A 25,915-nucleotide genomic window follows, 5' to 3' on the forward strand; every position below is an offset into this window, starting at 1 on the left:
GGAGAGGCTGTTCTCTGCTCTCACTGCTCGTCTCTGAGGGACAGACAGGCAGGGAGACAGGCAGGGAGAAAGACAGGCAGGGGGACAGACATGGAGGGGGATAGACAGACAATATATTTATGTGTGTATATAAGTGTGTATATGTGTGTGTATTTGTGTGTATATAAGTATGTATTTGTGTGTGTGTCCACCGTCATCAGCTGCAGGTTCTGCTCCACAGAGTGAACCATGCTCTCCAGGTCCTCTGCCTCCTTCTCCTCCTGATGCCTCCTCAGCAGCAGCTCCTCCTGCAGCTCCAGCACCCTGAAGGGTGTGTGTGTGTGTGGGGGGAGGGGGGGGGGAGAGAGAGAGGCATGCTGGGTAAATACTCAGTCAGGGGCACACAGCTGTTGCCCTGTGATTGGTCGGTGCTGACCTGTGCTCCTCAGCCTCGGACCTCCTCTGCAGCTCCCTGATGGTTCTCCTCAGCAACATGTTCTCCTCCTTCAGCTGAAAAACAGCAGCATGAACCTTTAATGTTCCTTAAAGGAGGAATTGATCGGTGATAAATCTGAACATTATCAGTTATCAATAATTCTGAGAGCTGCTTTTAATGATCAGCTTGTTTCCATGGAAACAGATGTTACCTGTTGTATCTGGCTGCTCCTCGCACTCTTCCTGCTGCAGGAGGAGGCAGGTTCGGCCATAGAGGTCTCATCATCTCCTTCATAGTTCTCTGCTCCTCCTCCTCCAGCGGCTCCTCCTTCTGCTGTTGCTCCTCCTCCTGCTGCAGCTCCTCCTCGTCCTGCGGCTCCTCCCTCAGGTTTGGAGGAGAACCTGGGTCATGGAGAGATGTGGAGAACATTTTGTGATGTATTGTGTGGGGTCTGGTGGCTCAGTGATACTGCAGTGTTCAGTGCAGTGGGATATGATCAGGTTGTCCTGAGGGGGCGCTGAAGGACACTCTGAACAACCAATCAGAGCACACCATCAGCACTAAACCCAGCCTCCAATCAGGGAGCAGCAGCCACCACTCACCTAGTCTCCTCCTCCTCCTCCTCCTCTGTGCAGAGGGAGGACATGCTGTCCACACCTGACTGTAAGCTCCGCCCCCACTCATCCTCCTGATTGGGAGACAGAGAGTCAGGTTTTGGTGTGATGTCATACAAACAGCAATGACCTAATGACAGCAAATTATGATGGGCAACTTCTGGTTGGATGAGACTCTTAATTGTATTGATTAGGAAATGATCAGTGGTGATGTCAGTGATGATGTCACTACCTGTGGTGACAGCAAGTATTCAGGGAAGAAACAGCTGCTGACTCCCGGGTCAAAGGTCACCTTTCCAAACAACCTCTGAGAGAGAATTTACATTTTACAACAACAATAAATCATCATCACCATCAGGCCTCCAGCCCTGGAGGCAGCAGCACCAACCAACCAACCAACTGAACAACCAACCGAATAATCAACCAACCAACCAACCAAACAATCAACCAACCAACTGAACAACCAACCAACCAACCGAACAACCAACCGAATAATCAACCAACCAACCAACCAACCAACCTAACAACCAACCAACCAACCAACCTAACAACCAACCAACCTCACATCCGACCAACCAACCGAACAAACAACCAACCAACCTAACAACCAACCAACCAACCAACCAACCAACTGAACAACCAACCAACCAACCAACCAACCAACCAACCGAACAACCAACCGAACAAACAAACAAACAAACAAACAAACAACTGAACAAACAACCAACCAACCAACCCATCAACCAACTAACCGAACAACCAACCAACTTAAAAACCAACTAAACAACCAATCGAAAAACCAACCAAGTGACTCTGCCCCCACCTGAAAGGGACGCTGGACCTCCCTGGTGGAGGGAAACATGTTGGACTTGGAGGTGAGAATAGTCTCAGACCAGTTGTTCAGAGACCGGATGTATCATCTGACTCTCCGTCCCCACTACTCCGCCACTTCCTGCAGACTATCACAATAAAAGTCGTGCAGTTCTTCTTCTCTTACCTTCCTAAATATCTGCTCCTGGTCCTGGTCCTGGTCTGGATCTTCGTCTTTGTCTGGATCATCTTCCTGGTCCTGGTCCTGGTTCTTCCAGCGTAGAAACTCTTTGAAGGAGAACGGGTTCAGGTCCTCGGCCTCCTCGTCTGCTCAGAGACAAACAAGAGGGACCTTTAGACGGGTCTCAGGTGGTCCAGCATGGAGGACCGCCGAGACCATGGGACCCCAAGAGACCATGAGAGCACAAGAGAGCAAGAGACAACGAGATACCACGAGAACACGAGAGACCGAAAGACCACAAGAGACAACAAGACACGAGAGACCACAAGACCACGAGAGACACGGTAAGACTACGAGACCCCGAGAGACCCCAAGAGACCACGAGAGTACAAGAGAGCAAGAGACAACGAGATACCACGAGAACACGAGAGACCGAAAGACCACAAGAGACAACAAGACACGAGAGACCACGAGAGACACGGAGAGACCACGAGAGACACAGAGAAACCACGAGACACGGTAAGACCAAGAGACCCAGAGAGACCCTAAGAGACCATGAGACCCCGAGACTGAGAGACCATGAAAGTCCACGAGAGAACTTGAGAGACCATGAGACACGGAGAGAACCCGAGAGCTTGAGAGACCACAAGACACGGAGAGACCACGAGAGACATGGAGAGACCACGAGACATGGAGAGACCACAAGAGACCCCGAGAAACTACGAGACCATGAGAGACCACTGGAGACCACGAGAGACCCCGAGAAACTTAAAGACCACGAGAGACCCCGAGAGACACGGAAAGACTATAAGACACTGAGAGACCACGAAACCCCAAGACCCCGAGAGACTGAGAAACCACGAGAGACAACGAAACACCATGAGAGACACCGAGAGACCATGAGAGACCACGAGACACCACGAGAGACCACGAGACACAGAGAGACCCCGAGAAACTGAGCGACCACGAGACACGGAGAGACCACGAGAGACACGGAGAGACCACGAAGAGACCACGAAACACTGAGAGACCACGAGACAGAGTGAGACACCAAGAGACCATGAGAGACCACGAGAGACCACGAGACACGGAGAGACCCCGAGAAACTGAGAGACCACGAGAGACAACGAGACACGGAGAGACTACGAAAGACCACGAGACACCGAGACCACGAGACACAGAGAGACCACGAGAGACAACGAGAGACAACAAGAGACCACGAGACAACGAAAGACCACAAGACACAGAGAGACCATGAGAGGCCATGAGAGACCACGAGACACCACAAGAGACACGGAGAGACCACGAGAGACACGGAAAGACCATAAGACACTGAGAGACCACGAAACCCCAAGACCCCGAGAGACCCCAAGAGACTGAGAAACCATGAGAGACCACGAGACGGAGAGACCCCAAGAGACCACGAGAGACAACAAGAGACTACGAGACAACGAAAGACCACGAGAAACGGAGAGACCATGAGAGACCACGAGACACAGAGAGACCACAAGAAACACAGAGACCACGAGAGACAGAGAGACCACGAGAGACACGGAGAGACACTGAGAAACCATGAGAGACCACGAGACAGAGAGATGTTGTTGTTGTTATTGATCAGTATTATTGTTGTTGATTATTGTTGTTGTTATTGATCAGTATTATTGTTGTTGTTATTGATCAGTATTATTGTTGTTGATTATTGTTGTTGTTATTGATCAGTATTGTTGTTGTTGTTATTGATCAGTATTATTGTTGTTGATTATTGTTGTTGTTATTGATTAGTATTATTATTGTTGATTATTGTTGTTGATTATTGTTGTTGTTATTGATCAGTATTATTGTTGTTGATTATTATTGTTGTTGTTGTTGATCAGTATTATCGTTGTTGATTATGGTTGTTGTTGTTGTTGATCAGTATTATCGTTGTTGATTATTGTTGTTGTTGTTGTTGATCAGTATTATCTTTGTTGATTATTGATCGATGACAGTTCTCCATCAGGTTCAGACTTCAGACTGTTCCTGAAGACTCGACTAAAACAGAACCAGAACCGGTCCGAAGATCCGGACTCGGAGACCTCCTGATCTGCTGCTGGACTGTGATCGATCAGGAATCGATCGAGGACTCACCGTCGGTGATGATCAGAGTCTTGACGCTCCTCTGTTTGGACATAATGGACCAGCTGATCCCGCCGCGTCTCCTCTGCAGGACAAAACCAGACCCGGAACACACTGCGCCGCTCCGAATCCACGTGACCAATCCTCTAACTTTTCATTGGCTGACACGGTCACATGACAAGGAAATACGTTTCCTGCAAAATCCCGGGGAAAGTTCTCTTGCACGTGTCCGGTTTCACGGAGTCCGGTTCGTTTGAGCGGCGGAGACCCGGAGGAGAGTCCGGCTGCAGCAGCTAGTTTGACCGGTGAGTGGGTCTCTCAGCCCGGTGCAATGCTGCTCGGCTCGGCTCGGATCGGATCGGATCGGATCGGCTCAGTCCGCTTCGTTCCGGCGATGATGTGGAACTGGATGTCATACCGGGTGGTTTGGTTCTGGTTTATATTCGGTGCTGGACTGGTTCCGGTCCTGGATCGGTCCCCGGTTGCAGCTCAGACACCGTCAGTTTGCTGCACTGACAGCTCGATCCATAACGAACTCCGTTCAAAAATCACCCAATTTAAGATGGTGTTGTTTGCGCGCTGAGAGTCATTTTGTCGAACGTGACTGAGGACGGGTTCTGATTTCTGAGGTCCAGTGTTGACTGTTGAAAGTTAAGTTTCAGCCGAATTGAAGAGCAGCTCGTCGAACCGGAGATCATGTTAGAGATATGTTCCAGAAACACTGATCCTAAATTTAATAACAACTAAAATGTAATTTGGTGTTTAGTTGTTGACTTATGGAGGTTGATGTGTGTGTGTGTGTGTGTGTGTGTGTGTGTTGACATGTTGTCCTGATGTGTCTGCAGAATGTCTGAGGAGGTCCCTCCTGACGGGGGGCGGTCCCAGTCCCAGTCCCAGTCCACCCTGTCCCCGTCCCAGGTTAAGTCCCAGTCCCAGCCCGGTTCCAGTTCTTCCAGCGGGCCGACCTCAGGCAGCCAGTCGTCCAGCGGGTCGGGGACCCTCAGCAGCCTGGACACCCTCCCCGTCACCTTGCCGTCCGTCCCTGAGGAGCCCGAACCTCAACCGTGGGGCCGCCTGCTGCCGATGGCCCGCGGCTTCAGGAGCCACGGTGACCTGCTGACAACATGCTAACATGCTACCGGGACCGGATCCTGGTGTCGGACCGGGACCGGTCTGTTTGTTTACACACCGTATGGAGGACCAGTACCTGTTTGTTTATGTTTGTTTGTTTGTTTGTTTACAGACTGTGTAGAAGATAATTATTTATTCGGGAGGGACTCCAGGTGTCACTACGTACTCGATGATCCCGATCAAAAAGGTTCAGAGAAGTTCAGGATCTACAGTAAAAAACACTTCAGGATCTACAGGGTAAGAATACTGATGTAGTACTACTGGTATTTACTGTAGTACTACTGCAGTACTACTGTTATAACAATGTGTCTGTCTCTCCTCCACCTGTCTGTCAGGAGGGTTCGGAGGTGTTCGTGGAAGACTACAGTAATAATGGGACGTTTGTTGATGGAAGTCTGATTGGTCAAAATATGAAACTTCCTCTGGTCAATAACGCCGTCCTCGCTCTGGCTGAACAACGGAACAAAGGTGACACACCTGGACACACCTGGACACACCTGAACACACCTGAACACACCTGAACACACCTGGACACACCTGGACACACCTGAACACACCTGAACACACCTGGACACACCTGAACACACCTGGACACACCTGAACACACCTGAACACACCTGAACACACCTGAACACACCTGGACACACCTGAACACACCTGAACACACCTGGACACACCTGAACACACCTGAACACACCTGGACACACCTGAACACACCTGAACACACCTGGACACACCTGAACACACCTGGACACACCTGAACACACCTGGACACATCTGGACACACCTGAACACACCTGAACACACCTGGACACACCTGAACACACCTGGACACACCTGGACACACCTGGACACACCTGGACACACCTGAACACACCTGAACACACCTGAACCTCTGTCTCTGTCCCTGTCCTCGTTCTCCTGTCTGTCTCTGTGCAGTCTTCGTCTTCATCAACCTCATGTCTGATGATCAGTCCAGTTTACCGAAAGATCTGCAGCAGAAATATGTGCTGACTCGACGCATCGGCACGTGAGTTACTTCATACTGTGATGTCACTGCTGGTGCTGCGGCGTGCTGCTGACTGTGTGTGTGTGTGTGTGTGTGTGTGTGTGTGTGTGTGTGTGTGTGTGTGTGTGTGTGTGTGTGTGTGTGTGTGTGTGTGTGTGTGTTTTTCAGAGGAGTGTGTGGTGAAGTGCGTCTGGCCTTCGAGCGTTCTACCTGCAGGAAGTTTGCTGTGAAAATCATAAACAAGAAGAACTTTCAGTCTGAAGGGGTGAGTCATCTGCTCTCTGATTGGCTGTCATCTCATCTGCTCTCTGATTGGCTGAGTCATCTCATCTGCTCTCTGATTGGCTGAGTCATCTCATCTGCTCTCTGATTGGCTGAGTCATCTCATCTGCTCTCTGATTGGCTGAGTCATCTCATCTGCTCTCTGATTGGCTGAGACCTTTCTTTCCTTCATCTCTTCCTCCTCTCGTTTCCTTCCTTCCTGGTGCGTGAGACGTGACCTCAGAACTACAAACATGGCCGCTGAGTGCATCAGCTCCATTTCAGGCCAGGATAATGATCACGTGACACATTTCTTTTATTGTCCAATCACAGACGGCGACACGTAACGCAAAGACGGAGATTGAGATTCTGCAGCGGATCGACCACGTGAGTCAGACACCAACAAAGAAGAGGATCGAGCACACACTGCTTTAACTTCACATGTCTCCTCGTCTCCTGCAGCCTTGTCTCATAAAGACGGAGGACTTCTATCAGACGGAGGACAGTTACTTCATCGTTTTGGAGCTGTGAGTTAAAGCTGAACTCCACCTGTCTGTCTCTCTGTCCGTCTGTCTGTCTTAATGAAGGTGTTTGAGTCTTTTTGTCCGTTAGCTGCAGCCATGCTAGTAGTTTCCTCTCTGTCCACAGCATTAATGCTAAGCTAGCAGCTGCTAAAGTAGTAGCTGCCAAGATAGCTATTGCTAAGCTAGTAGCTGCTGAACTAAGCTAGTAGCTGTTTAGCTCTCATGCTAAGCTAGTAGCTGTTTAGCTCTCATGCTAAGCTAGTGGTGTTGCAGGATGGAGGGGGGGGAGCTGTTCCACCGAGTGAAGACGAAGCAGCAGCTGGACGAAGACGTCGCCAAACTTTACTTCTACCAGATGCTGCGAGCAGTACAGGTGAGACTGAGCTGCTGTTGCTACGGTAACCAGCACACACAGGTGCAGCACTTACTGTGTGTGTGTGTGTGTGTGTGTGTGTGTGTGTGTGTGTGTGTGTGTGTAGTATCTCCACAGTAACGGGATCATCCACAGAGACTTGAAACCTGAGAACGTCCTGCTGTCCTCACAGGACGACGTCTGTCTCATCAAGGTGAAGACACCCCCACCACCCCCCGCTTCTCCTCCACCCTCCCTCCTCCTCCTCATCCTCCTCCTCCTCCTCCTGTGTAGGTGACAGACTTCAACCAGTCCAGGATCCTGGAGGAGGTTCTCCTGATGAGGACTCTGTGTGGAACTCCTTCTTATTTGGCTCCTGAAGTCTTCACGTCCACCAGCGGTTACAGTCTGTCTGTGGACGCCTGGAGCCTCGGAGTCCTGCTCTTCGTCTGGTAGGCTCACACCTGTCTCACTCTCTGCCTGTCTCACTCTCTGCCTGTCTCTGACAATGTTTAACTGACATCGAAGAGTTTGTTTCGAGTGTTTCCTCAGATTTGAACCTGTCTGTCTGTCTCTCTCTCCTCCTGTCTGTCTCTCTGTCTCGCTCTCCTCCTGTCTGTCTCTGTCTCTCTCCTGTCTGTCTCTCTGTCTCTCTCCTGTCTGTCTCTCTGTCTCTCTCTCCACCTGTCTGTCTCTGTCTCTCTCTCCTCCTGTCTGTCTCTCTGTCTCGCTCTCCTCCTGTCTGTCTCTGTCTCTCTCCTGTCTGTCTCTCTGTCTCTCTCCTGTCTGTCTCTCTGTCTCTCTCTCCACCTGTCTGTCTCTCTGTCTCGCTCTCCTCCTGTCTGTCTCTCTGTCTCTCTCTCCTCCTGTCTGTCTCTCTGTCTCTCTCTCCACCTGTCTGTCTCTCTGTCTCTCTCTCCTCCTGTCTGTCTCTCTGTCTCGCTCTCCACCTGTCTGTCTCTGTCTCTCTCTCCTCCTGTCTGTCTCTCTGTCTCTCTCTCCTCCTGTCTGTCTCTCTGTCTCTCTCTCCACCTGTCTGTCTCTCTGTCTCTCTCTCCTCCTGTCTGTCTCTCTGTCTCTCTCTCCTCCTGTCTGTCTCTCTGTCTCTCTCTCCTCCTGTCTGTCTCTCAGTCTGGGTGGTTATCCTCCGTTCCATGAGAGTTTTGGTCAGTCGATCACAGATCAGATCGTTCGTGGACAGTTCACCATGGTTCAGTCCAAGTGGAGACGCGTCTCTGATCAAGGTACAACTCCAGTACTATAATACTACAGTACTATAATACTACAGTACTACTACAGTACTATAATACTACAGTACTACAATAGTCTGAGTGTCATGTTTCATGCTCAGAATTTGTTTCTGTTTACAACTGAACTGACGACAGATGAACTCACTAAACACGTCACCATGGAAACACCAGCAGAGGGTAGCGTTCAGGTGGACACGAAGTCATCGTCCGGAAACCAGACGGAAACATTGTTACTGCGTCACATTGGCAGGAAGTGAAGATGAAGACGCGACGATGACCTTTGACCTGTTTGTGTTTCAGCGAAGGACGTCGTGAAGAAGCTGCTGGTCGTCGATCCCACCGAGAGGATGAGCATCGAGGAGGCTCTGCAGCACCCCTGGTTACAGGTCAGTACTGCAGCGCTCATCCCACGGGGCTGTAGGGAGAGTCCAGGTGCATTCTGGGAAATGTAGGCCGCCGTGTTCTTCTCACGCTGTGACTGATGTTTGTAGGATCAGAGGATGCTGCAGACGGCTCACAGACTCATGGACCCGCCTGGAGACGCTGCTGCTGCCATGGTAACACACGCACACACACACACACGCTCCCTCCCTCCCACACACACACACACACGCACGCACGCACGCACGCACGCTCCCTCCCTCCCTCCCACACACACACACGCACGCTCCCTCCCTCCCTCCCACACACACACACACACACACACACACACACACACTTTCTGTAACCCTGACTCCACCCTTTGCTCCAGCAGGAGGTGGAGTCAGCATCAGGAAGAAGCGTGAGGAGGAAACGAAGACGAGACGGAGACGATGAAGAACATCCTGCCAAGCGGAGTGAAGCCCCGCCCCCTGCCTGTCTGTAAAGGGCCAATCAGGTGTAGCTGCCCTTTAGGTCACCTGTATACTGCTGAAACACTCCACTGTAAATAAAGTTTAATAAAGGTTTTTATATTTTTTTGCTCTTTGGTTTTATTTGTTGGTTTTATTCTTGTCCCTTCAATTTTTTTTATTTCTGTTTAAAAATGTCTGCTCCTGATGATGTCACAAACAAACACATAAAAACAACAGAACAGCCTGGATGAGAAAATATGCTCATTTCAAATCTTAATGTTTGATGCTTACAATCAGAAGAAAAGTAAAATGGCACCGTGGCTCCGCCCCCTTCCTGCTGCTGGGTTGCTGCTTATTTTGAAAGCAGATGTATTCTTACTTTTTATATTACAGTCTAAAGCTTTTATTTTGAAGGAAGACATCAGTTTTTAGAAAAGCTGCAAAATCAAACATTTTAGATCGAAACCATGACACGCTCGCTCGCTCGTTCACTCACTCACACTCATTCATACACACACACACACACACTCGCTCATACTCACTCACTCATACACTCACATTCTCTCACTCACTCATACACATTCACTCACACTCACTCACACTCACTCATACACATTCACTCACACTCACTCACACTCACTCATACACATTCACTCACACTCACTCACACTCACTCATACACACACTCGCTCACTCACACTCACTCACTCACTCATACTCACACACTCAGACTCACTCACTCTCACTCCCAGAACAGACAGGAAGTTGACCCTTTCAGTATAAAAGCTTCAGACGTTCAGACCAACTGCTTTATTGATCACTTCATCTTAACGTTTCAACACTGTTTCAGTTCATTCCTGACATCTCCATGAGTTATCGGCTGGTTTCCATGGCAACAGACAGGAAGACATTGTGTCACCTGGTTTCTCTCCGCTGAAAGAAGACCGTGAAGACAGTTGCTATTCTTTTTTTTCTTCTTTCTTTTGCCCAAAACTTCAAGGTCCGGTTCTTTCGTCCATTTTTATTTTTGGAGTTCTGATCCTGTAAATCCTGGAGGAAGGCGGGGCTTCTGCTGACGGATGTGTGTGTGTGTGTGTGTGTGTGTGTGTGTGTGTGTGTGTGTGTGTGTGTGTGTGTGTGTGTGTGTGTGTGTCTTCCATGGAGATGAAGGTTTCCTGTGTCGGTGGATCAGACCTCATGTTGAGCCTCGTTCAGTCAGTGTTCAAGAGAAACAATGACATCACCATCTTCATCATCATCAACATCATCATCAACAGTTCGGAGTTGAGATTAAAAGAGGAGTTCGTCATTTTAAATCTGTTCAGTCCCGACCTCTGACCTCTGACCTCCAGGTGAGCTCCCACGGTTCGGTACCATCTGAAGTCGGACCATGTGGGACTCAGACCAGCAGCAGTTAACTGATCTAATTGATTGACAGGTGATGATGCTGGGGGAATCAAATAATCTGAATGTTTAGTTTAGTTGAGGGGGGAGGAGCTTCGTTCACCTGAGACTGTTGGCGCCGGGTCTGTGGGAGGACCGGGTCTGTTGGAGGACCGGGTCTGTGGGAGGACCGGGTCTGGAGGAGGACCGGGTCTGTGGGAGGACCGGGTCTGTTGGAGGACCGGGTCTGTGGGAGGACCGGGTCTGGAGGAGGACTGGGTCTGGAGGAGGACCGGGCCTGGTTGGGTTGCTCTGCACTGACAGTTCAAGTATGAACATCATGTGTTCACAAAGTCAATATATGGCTGAAATAGGCAAGGTGGCTGCTGGACTACAGCAAGTTCAGGCCCATTTTGGGGCGGGGCAGGAGGCGGGGCAGGAGGTGGGACTCCTTTCCAGAATAAAACTTCTGAGAAAAGTAAACGAACGGGTTCCCACCAGATCCCGACCTGAGTAAGGTAAACAGGAAGTCACCTGCAGCACCTTTAACAGCTGAAGGGAGACGTGTCACACAGTCCGGTGTGTGCGGAGTGGGCGGGGTCATCAGGTGGGCGGGGTCACCGTCTCTGCTGGCTGTAGACGGGAAAGGCCAGCGTGACGTTGAGCGAGTCGTTGTGCTGTACCAGAGACGTGTGCTGGTAGTGGAGGACCAGCTCCTTCAGGGACCCGTACAGGTTGTACGGCTCGGCAAAACCAAAACCGGTACCGGTCTTATTGATGACGCAATGCTTCACCTCACCCTCCACCCTGAGGGACATACAGAGACAGACAAGTGAGAAACAGACAGGTGACCAGGTAATGAGCAGATAAGAGAAGTGGGCGGGGCCTTACACCACGGAGCAGGCGTAGCAGCCCGGCTTGCTGCTGTCCCGGACCAGGAAGGTTCCGTCTCTCTTCCCTCTCAGCAGAGACTCCGCCTGGTTCCTCTTGATGTTCCCGAGACGCCACAGACGCTCGTCATGGTGAGGAAGGTCCTCCTCATCCTCCACCATGCTGTACTCACTGGAGAACATACTACATGTCACAACATACAACACGTCAAAGCACTGACTGAGGAACATACACTCAGAGCTCCTCCTACACTCAGAGCTCCTCCTACACACAGAGCTCCTCCTACACACAGAGCTCCTCCTACACTCAGAGGTCCTCCTATACAGAGCTCCTCCTACACTCAGAGCTCCTCCTACACACAGAGCTCCTCCTACACTCAGAGGTCCTCCTATACAGAGCTCCTCCTACACTCAGAGCTCCTCCTACACACAGAGCTCCTCCTACACACAGAGCTCCTCCTACACACAGAGCTCCTCCTACACTCAGAGCTCCTCCTACACACAGAGCTCCTCCTACACACAGAGCTCCTCCTACACTCAGAGCTCCTCCTATACAGAGCTCCTCCTACACAGAGCTCCTCCTACACACAGAGCTCCTCCTACACTCAGAGCTCCTCCTACACACAGAGCTCCTCCTACACACAGAGCTCTTCCTACACAGAGCTCCTCCTACACACAGAGCTCCTCCTACACTCAGAGCTCCTCCTACACTCAGAGCTCCTCCTACACACAGAGCTCCTCCTACACTCAGAGCTCCTCCTACACTCAGAGCTCCTCCTACACTCAGAGCTCCTCCTACACACAGAGCTCTTCCTACACAGAGCTCCTCCTACACACAGAGCTCTTCCTACACAGAGCTCCTCCTACACACAGAGCTCCTCCTACACAGAGCTCCTCCTACACTCAGAGCTCCTCCTACACTCAGAGCTCCTCCTACACACAGAGCTCCTCCTACACTCAGAGCTCCTCCTACACTCAGAGCTCCTCCTACACTCAGAGCTCCTCCTACACACAGAGCTCTTCCTACACAGAGCTCCTCCTACACACAGAGCTCTTCCTACACAGAGCTCCTCCTACACACAGAGCTCCTCCTACACTCAGAGCTCCTTCTACACAGACTTACTCCTCGGTGGTCTCGTTCTTCAGGCCGAGCCACTCGTTCAGCTTCCTCTGTCGGACGCCCTTCTGAGTGAGCCACCTGAACACACACACACACACACACACACACACACACACACACACACACACACACACACACACACACACACACACACAGTTGTGGTTAGGAGTGTGTACAGGTCTGATGTACAGGAGATTTGAATGTGAACCCAGAATCAAGCCTATAGGGGGCAGGGCTTACATCAGGTACTGGTCCCGGGTCTTGCGCAGCTGGATCAGGTCCGGCTTGATGCTGTTCATCTTCTTGTCGATCTCTCGGTAGTCGGCCGCCTGCGTCTTCAGGTCCACCTCCAGGTGGCGCTTACTGTCCACAATCTCACTGATCCGCGACTTCAGCTTGTCGTAGTTCTCCATGATCCTGCAGGGACACACACAGTCTGGGCCTGGTTCTGGGCCTAGTTCTGGTTCTGGTTCTGGGTCTGGGTGTGGTCCCGGTCCTGAACCCGACACCGGGCCCAGAAACACAACCTGATTGGTCCACAACATGTCGGACTCAATCTACCAACAGGTGCTTTCTTCCCGTAGGCTCTGGTGCCATGGCAACCAGGCATCCTTCGCCCACGTGTGTTTGTGTGTGTGTGGTCTCAGTTGCCAGGGCAACAGCCTACCTCTGGATCTCCTTGTCGTTGCCCTCGCGGCGGAACTTCTCGATGTACTCTTTACTGAAACGCTCCTGAGTCTGACACTGTTCCTCAAAGATCTTTATGGTCTCATTGAACGCCTCGATGGCCGTCCTCTTCATCTGTATCTCCTGGAGGAGGAGGGAGGAGAAAGAGGAAGAGCAGGAGGAGGAGGAAGAGGAGGAGGAAGAGGAGAAGCAGGAGGAAGAGGAGGAACAGGGTTAATGTGTTACATCACCTCTTCTTTTAACAACACTCTGTAAACGTTTGGGAACTGAGGAGAGTTTCTGGAGTTTTGAAAGTGAAATGTTTCCAAACAGAATCTCAGATTGTGATCCATCAGACCTCAGGACAGTTGTCCACTTCACCTCAGTCCATCTTCAATGATCTCGGTCCAGAGAAGGCAGCGGTGTTTCTGGATCATGTTTCTATCTGGTTTCTTCTTTGGAGAGTTTTAACATCATTTGTGGACGCAGCGATGAACTGTGTTCACAGACAATGGTTTTCACAAGTGTTCCTGAGCCCATGCAGTGATTTCTGGTTCTGGACCGTACCTGAGAGGTTCTGGTGTACTCCTCGTAGAGCCGGTCGTACTCACGGTTCTTCTCCTGGTACTGCAGGTGATACTCGTGCAGCTTCTTCCCCACCGCCTCAATGCTGTCCTCCTTCACCACCTGGTCCTGGACGACGACGACGACAACAACAACAACATGTGATGAGACGTGTGGACAGACAGCTGGTGGACTCCCTGTGGCCCCGTCCCCTCCCCCACAGACCTGCTGGTGCTTGGAGACCGGATAGAGCAGCTTGACGTCCAGCTTGGGGTTATACTGGGCCAGAGACTCGTGGCGGTAGTGGTTGATGAGCTCCACCACGGAGCTGAAGGTCAGCGGGTCGGAGAAGCCGTACTTCCCCTCCCGGTGGAAGATCTTAATCAGCTTGTTGTTGCCTCCCTTCCTGCAGGACGACGCACAAACCAAAGTTCACTGAACAAAGTCACCGACAAACCAGATACACAATAGAAACATTTCAAACAAAACTGACTTCAAATTTAAAATTAAAAAGTAGCACATTACAAGCAGGCGCCACTGCAGGTGTCAGTAGGCGTGTCTCCAGGTGTGTCAGTAGGTGTGTCAGTGGGCGTGTCTCCAGGTGTGTCAGTAGGCGTGTCTCCAGGTGTGTCAGTAGGTGTGTCAGTGGGCGTGTCTCCAGGTGTGTCAGTAGGTGTGTCAGTGGGCGTGTCTCCAGGTGTGTCTCCAGGTGTCAGTAGGTATGCCTGTGGGTGTGTCAGTGGGCGTGTCTCCAGGTGTGTCAGTAGGTGTGTCAGTGGGCGTGTCTCCAGGTGTGTCAGTAGGTGTGTCTTCAGTTGTGTCAGTAGGTGTCTCCAGGTGTGTCAGTAGGTGTCTCCAGGTGTGTCTTCAGTTGCGTCAGTAGGTGTCAGATGATCTTTCATGTTTTTTACCTGAGAGTCAGAGTGTAGTCTCCGTGCATCTTGGTGGAGGCGTCTCTGACCAGAAACGTACCGTCAGCCGTGTCTCTCAGCTTCTCGTTCACCTCCTCCCTGCACACACACACACACACACACAAAGCACACAATGAAACATCACACACACATAAAACACACAATGAAACACTACACACACATAAAACACACAACACTACACACACATAAAACACAATGAAACACTACACACACATAAAACACAATGAAACACTACACACACATAAAACACACAACACTACACACACATAAACACAATGAAACACTACACACACATAAAACACAATGAAACACCACACACACACAATGAAACATCACACACACATAAAACACACAATGAAACACTACACACACATAAAACACACAACACTACACACACATAAAACACACAACACTACACACACATAAAACACAATGAAACACCACACACACATAAAACACAATGAAACACCACACACACATAAAACACAATGAAACACCACACACACACAATGAAACATCACACACACATAAAACACACAATGAAACATCACACACACATAAAACACACAATGAAACACTACACACACATAAAACACACAACACCACACACACATAAAACACAATGAAACACCACACACACATAAAACACACAACACCACACACACATAAAACACAATGAAACACCACACACACATAAAACACAATGAAACACTACACACACATAAAACACACAATGAAACACTACACACACATAAAACACACAACACCACACACACATAAAACACAATGAAACACCACACACATAAAACACAATGAAACACTACACACACATAAAACACAATGAAACACCACACACACATAAAACACACAATGAAACACTACACACACATAAAACACACAATGAAACACCACACACACATAAACACAATGAAACACTACACACACATAAAACACACAATGAAACACTACACACACATAAACACAATGAAACACTACACACACATAAAACACACAATGAAACACTACACACACATAAACACAATGAAACACTACACACACATAAACACAATGAAACACTACACACACATAAAACACACAATGAAACACTACACACACATAAACACAATGAAACACTACACACACATAAACACAATGAAACACTACACACACATAAACACAATGAAACACTACACACACATAAAACACACAATGAAACACTACACACACATAAACACAATGAAACACTACACACACATAAACACAATGAAACACTACACACACATAAACACAATGAAACACTACACACACATAAAACACACAATGAAACACTACACACACATAAACACAATGAAACACTACACACACATAAAACACACAATGAAACACTACACACACATAAAACACAATGAAACACTACACACACATAAAACACACAATGAAACACTACACACACATAAACACAATGAAACACTACACACACATAAAACACACAATGAAACACTACACACACATAAACACAATGAAACACTACACACACATAAAACACACAATGAAACACTACACACACATAAACACAATGAAACACTACACACACATAAAACACACAATGAAACACTACACACACATAAAACACACAATGAAACACTACACACACATAAACACAATGAAACACTACACACACATAAACACAATGAAACACTACACACACATAAAACACACAATGAAACACTACACACACATAAAACACACAATGAAACACTACACACACATAAACACAATGAAACACTACACACACATAAAACACACAATGAAACACTACACACACATAAACACAATGAAACACTACACACACATAAAACACACAATGAAACACTACACACACATAAAACACACAATGAAACACTACACACACATAAACACAATGAAACACTACACACACATAAACACAATGAAACACTACACACACATAAAACACACAATGAAACACTACACACACATAAAACACACAATGAAACACTACACACACATAAAACACACAATGAAACACTACACACACATAAACACAATGAAACACTACACACACATAAAACACACAATGAAACACTACACACACATAAACACAATGAAACACTACACACACATAAAACACACAATGAAACACTACACACACATAAAACACACAATGAAACACTACACACACATAAACACAATGAAACACTACACACACATAAACACAATGAAACACTACACACACATAAAACACACAATGAAACACTACACACACATAAAACACACAATGAAACACTACACACACATAAACACAATGAAACACTACACACACATAAAACACACAATGAAACACTACACACACATAAACACAATGAAACACTACACACACATAAACACAATGAAACACTACACACACATAAAACACACAATGAAACACTACACACACATAAACACAATGAAACACTACACACACATAAACACAATGAAACACTACACACACATAAAACACACAATGAAACACTACACACACATAAAACACACAATGAAACACTACACACACATAAACACAATGAAACACTACACACACATAAAACACACAATGAAACACTACACACACATAAACACAATGAAACACTACACACACACGTTCTTCACGTTTGTTCTTAGTTTGTTTTCAGCAAACTCAGCAGTCTGAGATAATGTTATTATTAGTGTTACACTGTGTGTGTGTGTGTGTGTGTGTGTGTGTGTGTGTGTGTGTGTCTGTGTGTGTGTCTGTGTGTCTGTGTGTCTGTGTGTGTGTCCATCACCTGGAGATGTCCCCCCAGTACCACTCGGCGTCCTGTAGAATCATGCTGTTGTTGAAGCTGCTGGAGGCTGCTGGAGGAGGCGGAGCTTTTACAGGTTTGGGAGGTAAAGCTGGAGGAGAGAAGAAGAGGTCTCTGATTGGTCCATCCTTCAGAGTGGTGTACAAACACTAATACAAGCTGAGTGACAGGTGGGCAGAGCCAGGCTAACATCTGATGTCCCAACAAACTGTCAACAGAAGAAGACAAAGATAGCTGACGTGATTGTTTTATTTTGTTGAACTGTCCAGTTTCTGTTGTCAGGACGTTACCGTGGCAACCACCCTGAAGTCACTCAGTGTCGTGATGTGGCGCTGTATGGAAATATAATGACATTTGGCCCCAACGTTCACTTGGTTCACTTTAATATGGTGGTGAAAGGTGAAAGGTCACGGCCACTGTGATGCCTCTTTAGATTCAGCACAAACGGATGACATGATGGAAATTTGGTGGTCAAGGGTCAAAGTTCAACATCACTATGACCTCAAATAACCAAGATTTACTTTCTATTTTCTCACTGACAGGATGCAGAATCCACATTTCAAAATAAAAGACTAAATAGTTAATTTATGTTCTTTTTTGTCTGAACTGAAATTGAAACTGAGTTCAAACCGAATGTTCAACATTTCCGGCTGCAGCTCCACCGTTTACCCACAATCCCCTGCTCCAGGACCCTGTCCCCTCCGGGTCCAGGTCCCCTCCGGGACCCGGCCCCTACCTGGACTCTGCATGTTGATGTAACAGAGGACGTTGTCTCGTCCCCTCAGCGTCCTGGCCTCGGCCCGGCCACCGTCTCCTCGCTCCATGTCCTTCACCTCCTCCTCCAGGACTCAGGAGAGAAATCACACTCTGTTCCGGGTCTCATGTCCAACAGAACCAAGACGTCACCGCGAGGGAACCTGTCCGTCTCCGAGTCTCTGAGACGCCCTGACGACTGCAGGAGATCCGTGTCCGTCTCCTCGTCCGTCTCTGCTTTGGTCCTCGTCTGTAGGCGTCTTCAACACAGTTGAAATGACGCGACTCCTCCTCCTCCTCCTCGGGCTCAGTTCAAAGCTCAGGAGAGCAGCTTGGAGATGTGTGACATCACCGCTGCCCCCAGCCAATCCTGCGATGGCAGTGATATCACCGAGGCAACACCCCCCTCCCTCCCTCCGTCCTTCCCTATCTCCCTCCTCTGCTGCGTCTCTCACCCGCTGGATGGATGATGTCATCATTTCTCTGCCTGACTCACAGGATGAACTGATGAACAAGTGACTCGTCGAGCCTCCTCATCCATCTTTATTTTTACCTTCTTTAATGCTCCTTCTGCTGAAAGTCTCCTTTTATTCTGAAAAATCATCATTTATCATCCAGAAACCGTCAGAAATACAACAGGACAACAACAACAACAACAACAGGACAACACAACAACACGATAACAACACAACAGGACAACAACACAACAACAACAGGACAACAACACAATAACAGGACATGATAACAACACAACAACAGGACAACAACACAACAACAACAGGACAACAGCACAATAACAGGACATGATAACAACACAACAACAGGACAACAACAACAAAACACAATAACAGGACAACAACAACAGGACAACACAACACAATAACAGGACAACAACGACAACAACAGGACAACAACAACACAGCACAACAACAGGACAATAACAGGACAACAAAAACACAATAACAGGACAACAACGACAACAAGACAACAATAACAGGACAACACAACAATACAACAACGACAACAGGACAACACAGCAGGAGAACGACAACAACACAACAACAACTCAATAACAGGACAACAACAACAGGACAACAAAACACAATAACAGGACAACACAACACGATAACAACACAATAACAGGACAACAACGACAACAACAACAAAACAACACAACAACAGGATAACGACAACAACAATGCAATAACAGGACAACAACAACAACAACAGGACAACAACACCACAACACAATGACAGGACAACAACAGCAAAACACAATAACAGGACAATACAACACGATAACAACACAATACCAGGAACACAATAACACAACAGGGCAACAACAACACAATAACAGGATGTCAACAACAGGACAACACAACACGATAAAAACACAATAACAGGACAACAACGACAACAGGACAACAACAACAGGACCACACAACAACACGATAACAACACAACACGATAACAGGAACACAACAACAACAGGACAACACAACAACAACAACAACAGGAAGGGAAAGCTCCCATGTTAAATGCAGTCTGGTTGAGAAGAGAAGAAGAACTGTTACCTGGTGCCACCTGGTTCATGTTCAGCTCGCTGGTGATCAGAACCTCCAGAACCTGAACCAGAAGATCCAGACCGGACTCGGACCTGCACACAGACTTGCAGTCAGACGGGAAGTAACAGACTTTCTGAATAAAAGCTATTTAATAAACACATTAAAGGTGTTCTAAGCGTTAGTCATGTTTCCTGTGGACGTGACGTCTTTGAGAATAAAAGCGGAACCTCAGATAGAGCTGGGGATCTCTGTCTTTCAGAGTAAAAGGGGGAGCTCAGATCTCTGCCTTTCAGAATAAAAGCGGGAGCTCAGATAGAGCTGAGGATCTCTGCCTCACATCAATGAAACCTCTGAACATCCTGAAACATCCAACCAGCATGTTTGACTTTCAGGGAAACTCCGGATGTTATTACTTAAATCTGAACGATTGATTTGACACTTTTTAGACTAACTTGCCAGGAGTTGATGCATTTAGAGAAGATCGGAGTTATTGTAGATACAGAAAATCACGTATTCATTAGTTATTATTCAATAAACTGTTTATTTCCATTCAGAATTACAACCAGTTAATAGCTGATCCTGTCTCTACTTTTACTTTGTGTGTACGATGTGCGTACTAGCGTGTCCGATGTGAATATTAGTGTCCGATGTGAATATTAGTGTCCAATGTGAATATTAGTGTCCAATGTGCGTACTAGCGTGTATTGTTGTGTATATTAATGTGTATTATTGTGTATTAGGAAGTGTATTATTCTGTATATTAATGTGTATTATAGTGTGTATTACAATGTATTAAAATGTATTATTGTGTACTGTTGTGTATTAGGGCGTATTACTGTGTATTAAGATGTATTATTGTGTATTGTTGTGTATTGGGATGTGTATTAGGATGTGTATTATTGTGCATTGTTGTGCATTATTGTGTATTGTTGTGTATTGGGATGTGTATTATTGTGTATTAGGATGTGTATTGTTGTGTACTGGGATGCATTATTGTGTGTTATTGTGTATTAAGATGTATTGTTGTATTATTGTGTATTAGGATGTGTATTATTCTGTATATTAATGTTTATTATTGTATTAGGATGTGTATTATTCTGTATGTTAATGTGTATTATTGAGTATTAGGATGTGTGTTATTGTGTATATTAATGTGAATTATAGTGTATTAGGATCTGTATTATTGTGCATTATTGTGCATTGTTGTGTATTAGGATGTATATTATTCTGTATATTAATGTGTATTATTGTGTTGGGCTGTGTATTATTCTGTATATTAATGTGTATTATTGTGTATATTAATGTGAATTAAGACGTATTATTTTGTATTACAATGTATTATTGTGTATGAGGATGTATTATTGTGTATTGTTGTGTATTAGGATGTGTATTGTTGTGTATTAGGATGTGTATTATTGTGCATTATTGTGTATTGTTGTGTATTAGGATGTATTATTGTGTACTAAGCTGTATTGTTGTGTGTTATTGTGTATTATTGTGTATTAGGATGTTTTAAGATATATTATTGTGTATTGTTGTGCATTATTGTGCATTGTTGTATATTATTGTGTATTTTTGTGTATATTTATGTATATTTGTGTATTGTTGTGTATATTTGTGTATTGTTGTGTGTTAGGATGTGTATTATTGTGCATTATTGTGTATATTTGTGTATTGTTGTGTGTTAGGATGTGTATTATTGTGCATTATTGTGTATATTTGTGTATTGTTGTGTGTTAGGATGTGTATTATTGTGCATTATTGTGTATATTTGTGTATTGTTGTGTGTTAGGATGTGTATTATTGTGCATTATTGTGTATTGTTGTGTACCACTGACCCGGCAGCGGTTCTGAACAACAGTGGACTGAAGCTCTCCGCCAGGTTCCGAGGGTTCTGCTGGTTCCCGGGTCCGTGCAGACAGAGCCGGGCCAGGTGTCGGACCACGCTGAGCAGGGTCAGGCCGTACTGGGCGGGGCACGCCGGAGAACTGGCCACGCCCCGCAGCACCTGTGCGCAGTCCTCCGGGTCTCGGACCTCTGCAGACATAAACAGGAAGTGTGAATAAAGTCCAACAGGAAGTAACTTCAGAATAAATGAAGAGCGGCCGGTTTCTGCTGACCTTGCACTGCGTGGATCATGTCGGCCTGCAGCGAGGACGGCAGAACTGGACCGGGCAGATCCTGCAGGAACCGGACCACCCCGTCACACAGAGACGCCACCTCCAGCTGCTCCAGGTCTGAAAACAAACGCACCTCAGTTACAGTTCAGAGACTCTTTCAGTGCAGCAGAGACGACGGTCCTCACCGGAGTCACTCAGCTGACGGGTCTCAGAACCACCTCCACTCAGGCTGCGGTACACACCGGGCCCGTCCACACCTGCAGAACCAACACAACAGGTCAGAACCACAGCAACACGGTTTGGGTTTGGGTTCTATTCAGGAGAGGACGGTACCTTTGGTCTCGATGGCCTCCATCAGTCGGCTGAGGAGAGGGGGGGCTGAGTCCGGTGGGCCGAACTGGTCCGGGAGGTCCGGCAGCACCAAGCCTGGACAACAACAAACAAACAATCAATCAGTAAACACAAAGAATCATTGGCACCAACATGAACGACAAGTTCTATGATAGAAAGTCAACTACAACTCCCAGCATGCATTTCACGAACACACATCCAACTGGAAGGTTCATGTTATTAACACAGAAACAACCACTGAGGATCATGGGTACTCTAGTATTTACAGGCAGTGAGCTGCTGTTTCAATCTGCTCTTATTTTGAAAGGGTGAAAAGCAGCAGGAAGCAGATTGACATACACACTGACACACACCGAGACAGACAGACAGACAGACAGACAGACACACACACACACACACACACACACACACACACACACACACACACACACACACACACACACACACAGGCACTTCCTGTGTTCTCTGGTGACAGAACAGATCTGATCAACCAGCAGCCACAACTCTGTGTTTGTCCATCTATCTTTGTGAGGACAGTGTCTGGGTCTGGTTTTTGGGTCAGACTGTCAGAGATCCAGTGGAGAGTTCTGGTTCTGGTTCTGGTTCAGTGTCAGGAGGTTCTCACAAAGATAGAAGTACAAACATGTGTGTGTTGTTGTGGGAGGAAGCCGAGGAGTCACTGAAAACATTCAGATTCTTCAGAACAAAGTGACACTTGATGGAACCACCAGAACCCGGATCAGAAGAACCACCAGAACCAGAACTGGGGGAGAACTTGCTGTCGTTTGAATGGGGGTGTGTTGGAGCCCCCTGCGGGTGCTCGGTGGTACTACACAGTTAATATCTGATGTAAAACCAGCCAGACTCACTTGACTCTGACTCCGAGTCGGTCCTCGCAGACGGCGGTCTGGGTGGGCGGGGTTTAGGAGTGGGCGGGGACATCCTCTTCCTGCCGACAAACTCCACATACGTCCCCGGGAAGTCGCCTTTTTCCTGTCGTACACGGGAGGACGAGTTACAGTTATGGCGTCACGTGTTCGGAGGTGGTTTGTCAGGTGAACGGTGGGCGGAGCTTATTCTCCGTGATGTCAGTGACGGAGCTCCAGGTGAAGATCCACCCGTTGAAACACGATGGAAATAAAACTGAGACGAAGATTATAGTGACGGTTTTATTTGTTAGTAAAAGAAAACGTCGTACGAACCTTTTTATATTTTACAGACGAAACCTGCTGCTGATGAAAATAACTGGTGATTCTGGACAGCGTGTCACCGGTCCATGTGGTTCCGTACCTGCGTGGTCTCGTTGAAGCCCGGCAGCCAGCCGATCTCGGCGGGTCTCTCCTCGGCGCCGCCGCTGCAGCCCAACGCCAGCAGCGCCGCTCTGCTGACCAACAGAACGTCTCCAACGTGGAGGTCGATGTCCTCGTCACGCTCCTTCTGGTAGTCGTACAGAGAACGATACTGGAAACCCTCCGAGGTCATGGTGTCTCACACACACACACACACACACACACACACACACTAACAAACACACACACACACACACTAACACGCACAAAGTAGAAAACAGGAAGTAGTCTAGCGTCTAGTGGGCGTGTCCGCAAGGTGGCTCCGCCCCATCTCCATGTCCTCTAGCTTCCTGTCATCCCAGACGCAGCTGCCCTCTCACAGCGCCCCCCCCCCCTCATCAACACCTGTCTCAGCAGGGGCGGCGGCCACATCTGGAGGAGGCGGATCACCTGGGAGGAGAGGTCAGAGGTCAACGGTGAGGAAGTTTTGCTGTTGGTGCTTCATGCAACAGGAAGTGGTGACGATGACGAATAAAAACACACGAAGAGTTTTTAATCAGCAGCTTCGATCCTGAGAATTTTCTTATCAACAAAAGATCAATGGAGAAAATAACTTGGATTAATTAAGAATGATTATCTGATTAATAAATTCCTCAACAGAAAACTAAACTGGAATTATTTTTGTTGACTGATTTCATCTTCTGAAATATTTGATTGATTTAATACTGAAAATAATTCAGAATTTGTTATCAGTTTGGAGATTTATCATCAATTAATGAACCGAAATGGAGAAAATAATCTGCAGATTGTTTGATGATATTAATTAAAAGCCATAAAAATAAATGAAAACTTATTGATGAGCAGAAAAACGCAGGAAATATTAAAAACTAGGAAATTGAAAGAAAACCACGTTTAACACGTCGTTAATTTGAACAAAAGGCAACATTACATTAATTATCCATCTGTTGATTCTTTTCTTCATTAATTTTCTGGTTTATAAAATGTCTGAAAAAAACTTGAATTCACAAAATAAACAAACGGATTTAAAACAAAGGAACAGAAAATAATCACATCTCAGAGGACGGAAGTTAAAAAAAACAGAATAAAAAATGATTAATCGATCATTAAAATAGCTACTGATCAACTTTATGTCGGTCGATATGAACACAGACATTAAACAAACAGGAATTTGTGGACAAATCAATGATGCCGGAAACACTAAAACAAAGAAACTAATGTGTCAACTTGAAAGTATTTTCAAAATACACAATTTTACAGATTTAATGGATCACGTACAAAATATGCAGATTTTTAAAGGTCCAGTGAACAGGAAAGCAAAACCGACGTTTCAGGGAGTTTCCGGCAAAACAACCAACAAGACTGAAACGTGGACGCACTTCAACCCTCCGAGAGTTGACCTTTGACCCAAGTCTCCCAGATGTTGTGACGTAAAGAAACAGACAGCAGCCGGAAACAGGAAACGACCATGCATGCCAGCGCTAGCTTAGCCGACTAGCTCGTGCAGCCCTCCGCTGTCTCACCGTTTCACCGTCAGACTCCAGCAGGGCGGGAAGCGCGCGACATGACGGGGCAGAGACCGCGCGACGCCCGGAAGTCCTCCAGACCGGAGATATCACGTTAATTTACCGGTTATTTCCAGGATGAACACACTCGTGCTTCTGCCGTCTGAATTCCAGCAGCGAGAAAGACGTCAAGTGCGCATGACTCACAGCGCTTCCGGTCCGGACTGTCAAAATAAGAAAATAGTTTCAGCATGAAAACGTCAGAACTTTAAATTAGATGAATCCTTCATGGGTTGTTTTAGGTTTGTTAAACTATCTAGACACCGTCAATTTAATCTTCCTTCCAAAATTCGCTTTAACGATATTTGTTGTTGCTAAAACACGTGATGTAACGATGTAAAGCGGGATGTGACCAGTTCCGTCTGCC

General features: G+C 47.0%; 3 protein-coding genes across 5 annotated transcripts in view; 1 reads left to right on the top strand and 2 right to left on the bottom strand.

Annotated features, from left to right (window-relative positions):
• The window catches only part of entr1 (endosome associated trafficking regulator 1), a 6,010-nt gene extending 1,747 nt beyond the window's left edge, over positions 1–4,263 (bottom strand). The window contains exons 1-7 of the mRNA XM_069143659.1: positions 4,148–4,263; positions 2,027–2,166; positions 1,018–1,103; positions 627–816; positions 416–489; positions 192–303; positions 1–33 (exon numbers count right to left, since the gene is read on the bottom strand). The exon at positions 1–33 is cut by the window's left edge and continues 30 nt beyond it. Of these exons, the coding sequence (XP_068999760.1) occupies positions 1–33; positions 192–303; positions 416–489; positions 627–816; positions 1,018–1,103; positions 2,027–2,166; positions 4,148–4,190 (678 nt within the window). The 5' untranslated portion in view covers positions 4,191–4,263. The remainder of the gene's footprint in view (positions 34–191; positions 304–415; positions 490–626; positions 817–1,017; positions 1,104–2,026; positions 2,167–4,147) is intronic.
• Positions 4,264–4,335: 72 nt separating this feature from the next.
• chek2 (checkpoint kinase 2) lies at positions 4,336–9,622 on the top strand. Of its 2 annotated transcripts, none has more exons than XM_069143643.1 (15): positions 4,336–4,440; positions 4,981–5,243; positions 5,379–5,503; positions 5,602–5,734; positions 6,206–6,296; positions 6,444–6,540; positions 6,870–6,923; positions 6,999–7,063; positions 7,334–7,433; positions 7,540–7,626; positions 7,707–7,864; positions 8,544–8,656; positions 8,963–9,048; positions 9,154–9,219; positions 9,414–9,622. In XM_069143643.1, exons 2-15 carry the CDS (start codon positions 4,982–4,984, stop codon positions 9,525–9,527), a joined length of 1,551 nt encoding a protein of 516 aa, XP_068999744.1. In that variant the 5' UTR covers positions 4,336–4,440; position 4,981; the 3' UTR covers positions 9,528–9,622. The 2 variants fall into 2 exon arrangements, with proteins under 2 accessions (XP_068999744.1, XP_068999745.1); XM_069143644.1 differs by having other exon boundaries at positions 9,417–9,622.
• A 655-nt stretch (positions 9,623–10,277) lies between these two features.
• LOC138194702 (phosphatidylinositol 3-kinase regulatory subunit alpha-like) lies at positions 10,278–25,684 on the bottom strand. Of its 2 annotated transcripts, none has more exons than XM_069143635.1 (17): positions 25,507–25,684; positions 23,967–24,415; positions 23,546–23,669; positions 22,659–22,751; positions 22,511–22,582; positions 22,326–22,442; positions 22,044–22,242; positions 20,215–20,297; positions 17,870–17,978; positions 15,030–15,128; positions 14,344–14,524; positions 14,122–14,247; positions 13,556–13,698; positions 13,129–13,305; positions 12,892–12,966; positions 11,770–11,940; positions 10,278–11,685 (listed from the first exon to the last, which is right to left on the bottom strand). In XM_069143635.1, the coding sequence occupies exons 2-17, from the start codon at positions 24,156–24,158 to the stop codon at positions 11,496–11,498; spliced, it is 2,151 nt and encodes a 716-aa protein (XP_068999736.1). In that variant the 5' UTR covers positions 24,159–24,415; positions 25,507–25,684; the 3' UTR covers positions 10,278–11,495. The 2 variants fall into 2 exon arrangements, with proteins under 2 accessions (XP_068999736.1, XP_068999735.1); XM_069143634.1 differs by having other exon boundaries at positions 11,770–11,952.
• Positions 25,685–25,915: the final 231 nt, after the last annotated feature.

This window comes from Embiotoca jacksoni, unplaced genomic scaffold (genome assembly GCF_022577435.1).
Source record: "Embiotoca jacksoni isolate LCO1_2020_lvr unplaced genomic scaffold, fEmbJac1.0.p SCAF_112, whole genome shotgun sequence".
Classification (NCBI taxonomy): Eukaryota; Metazoa; Chordata; class Actinopteri; family Embiotocidae; genus Embiotoca; species Embiotoca jacksoni.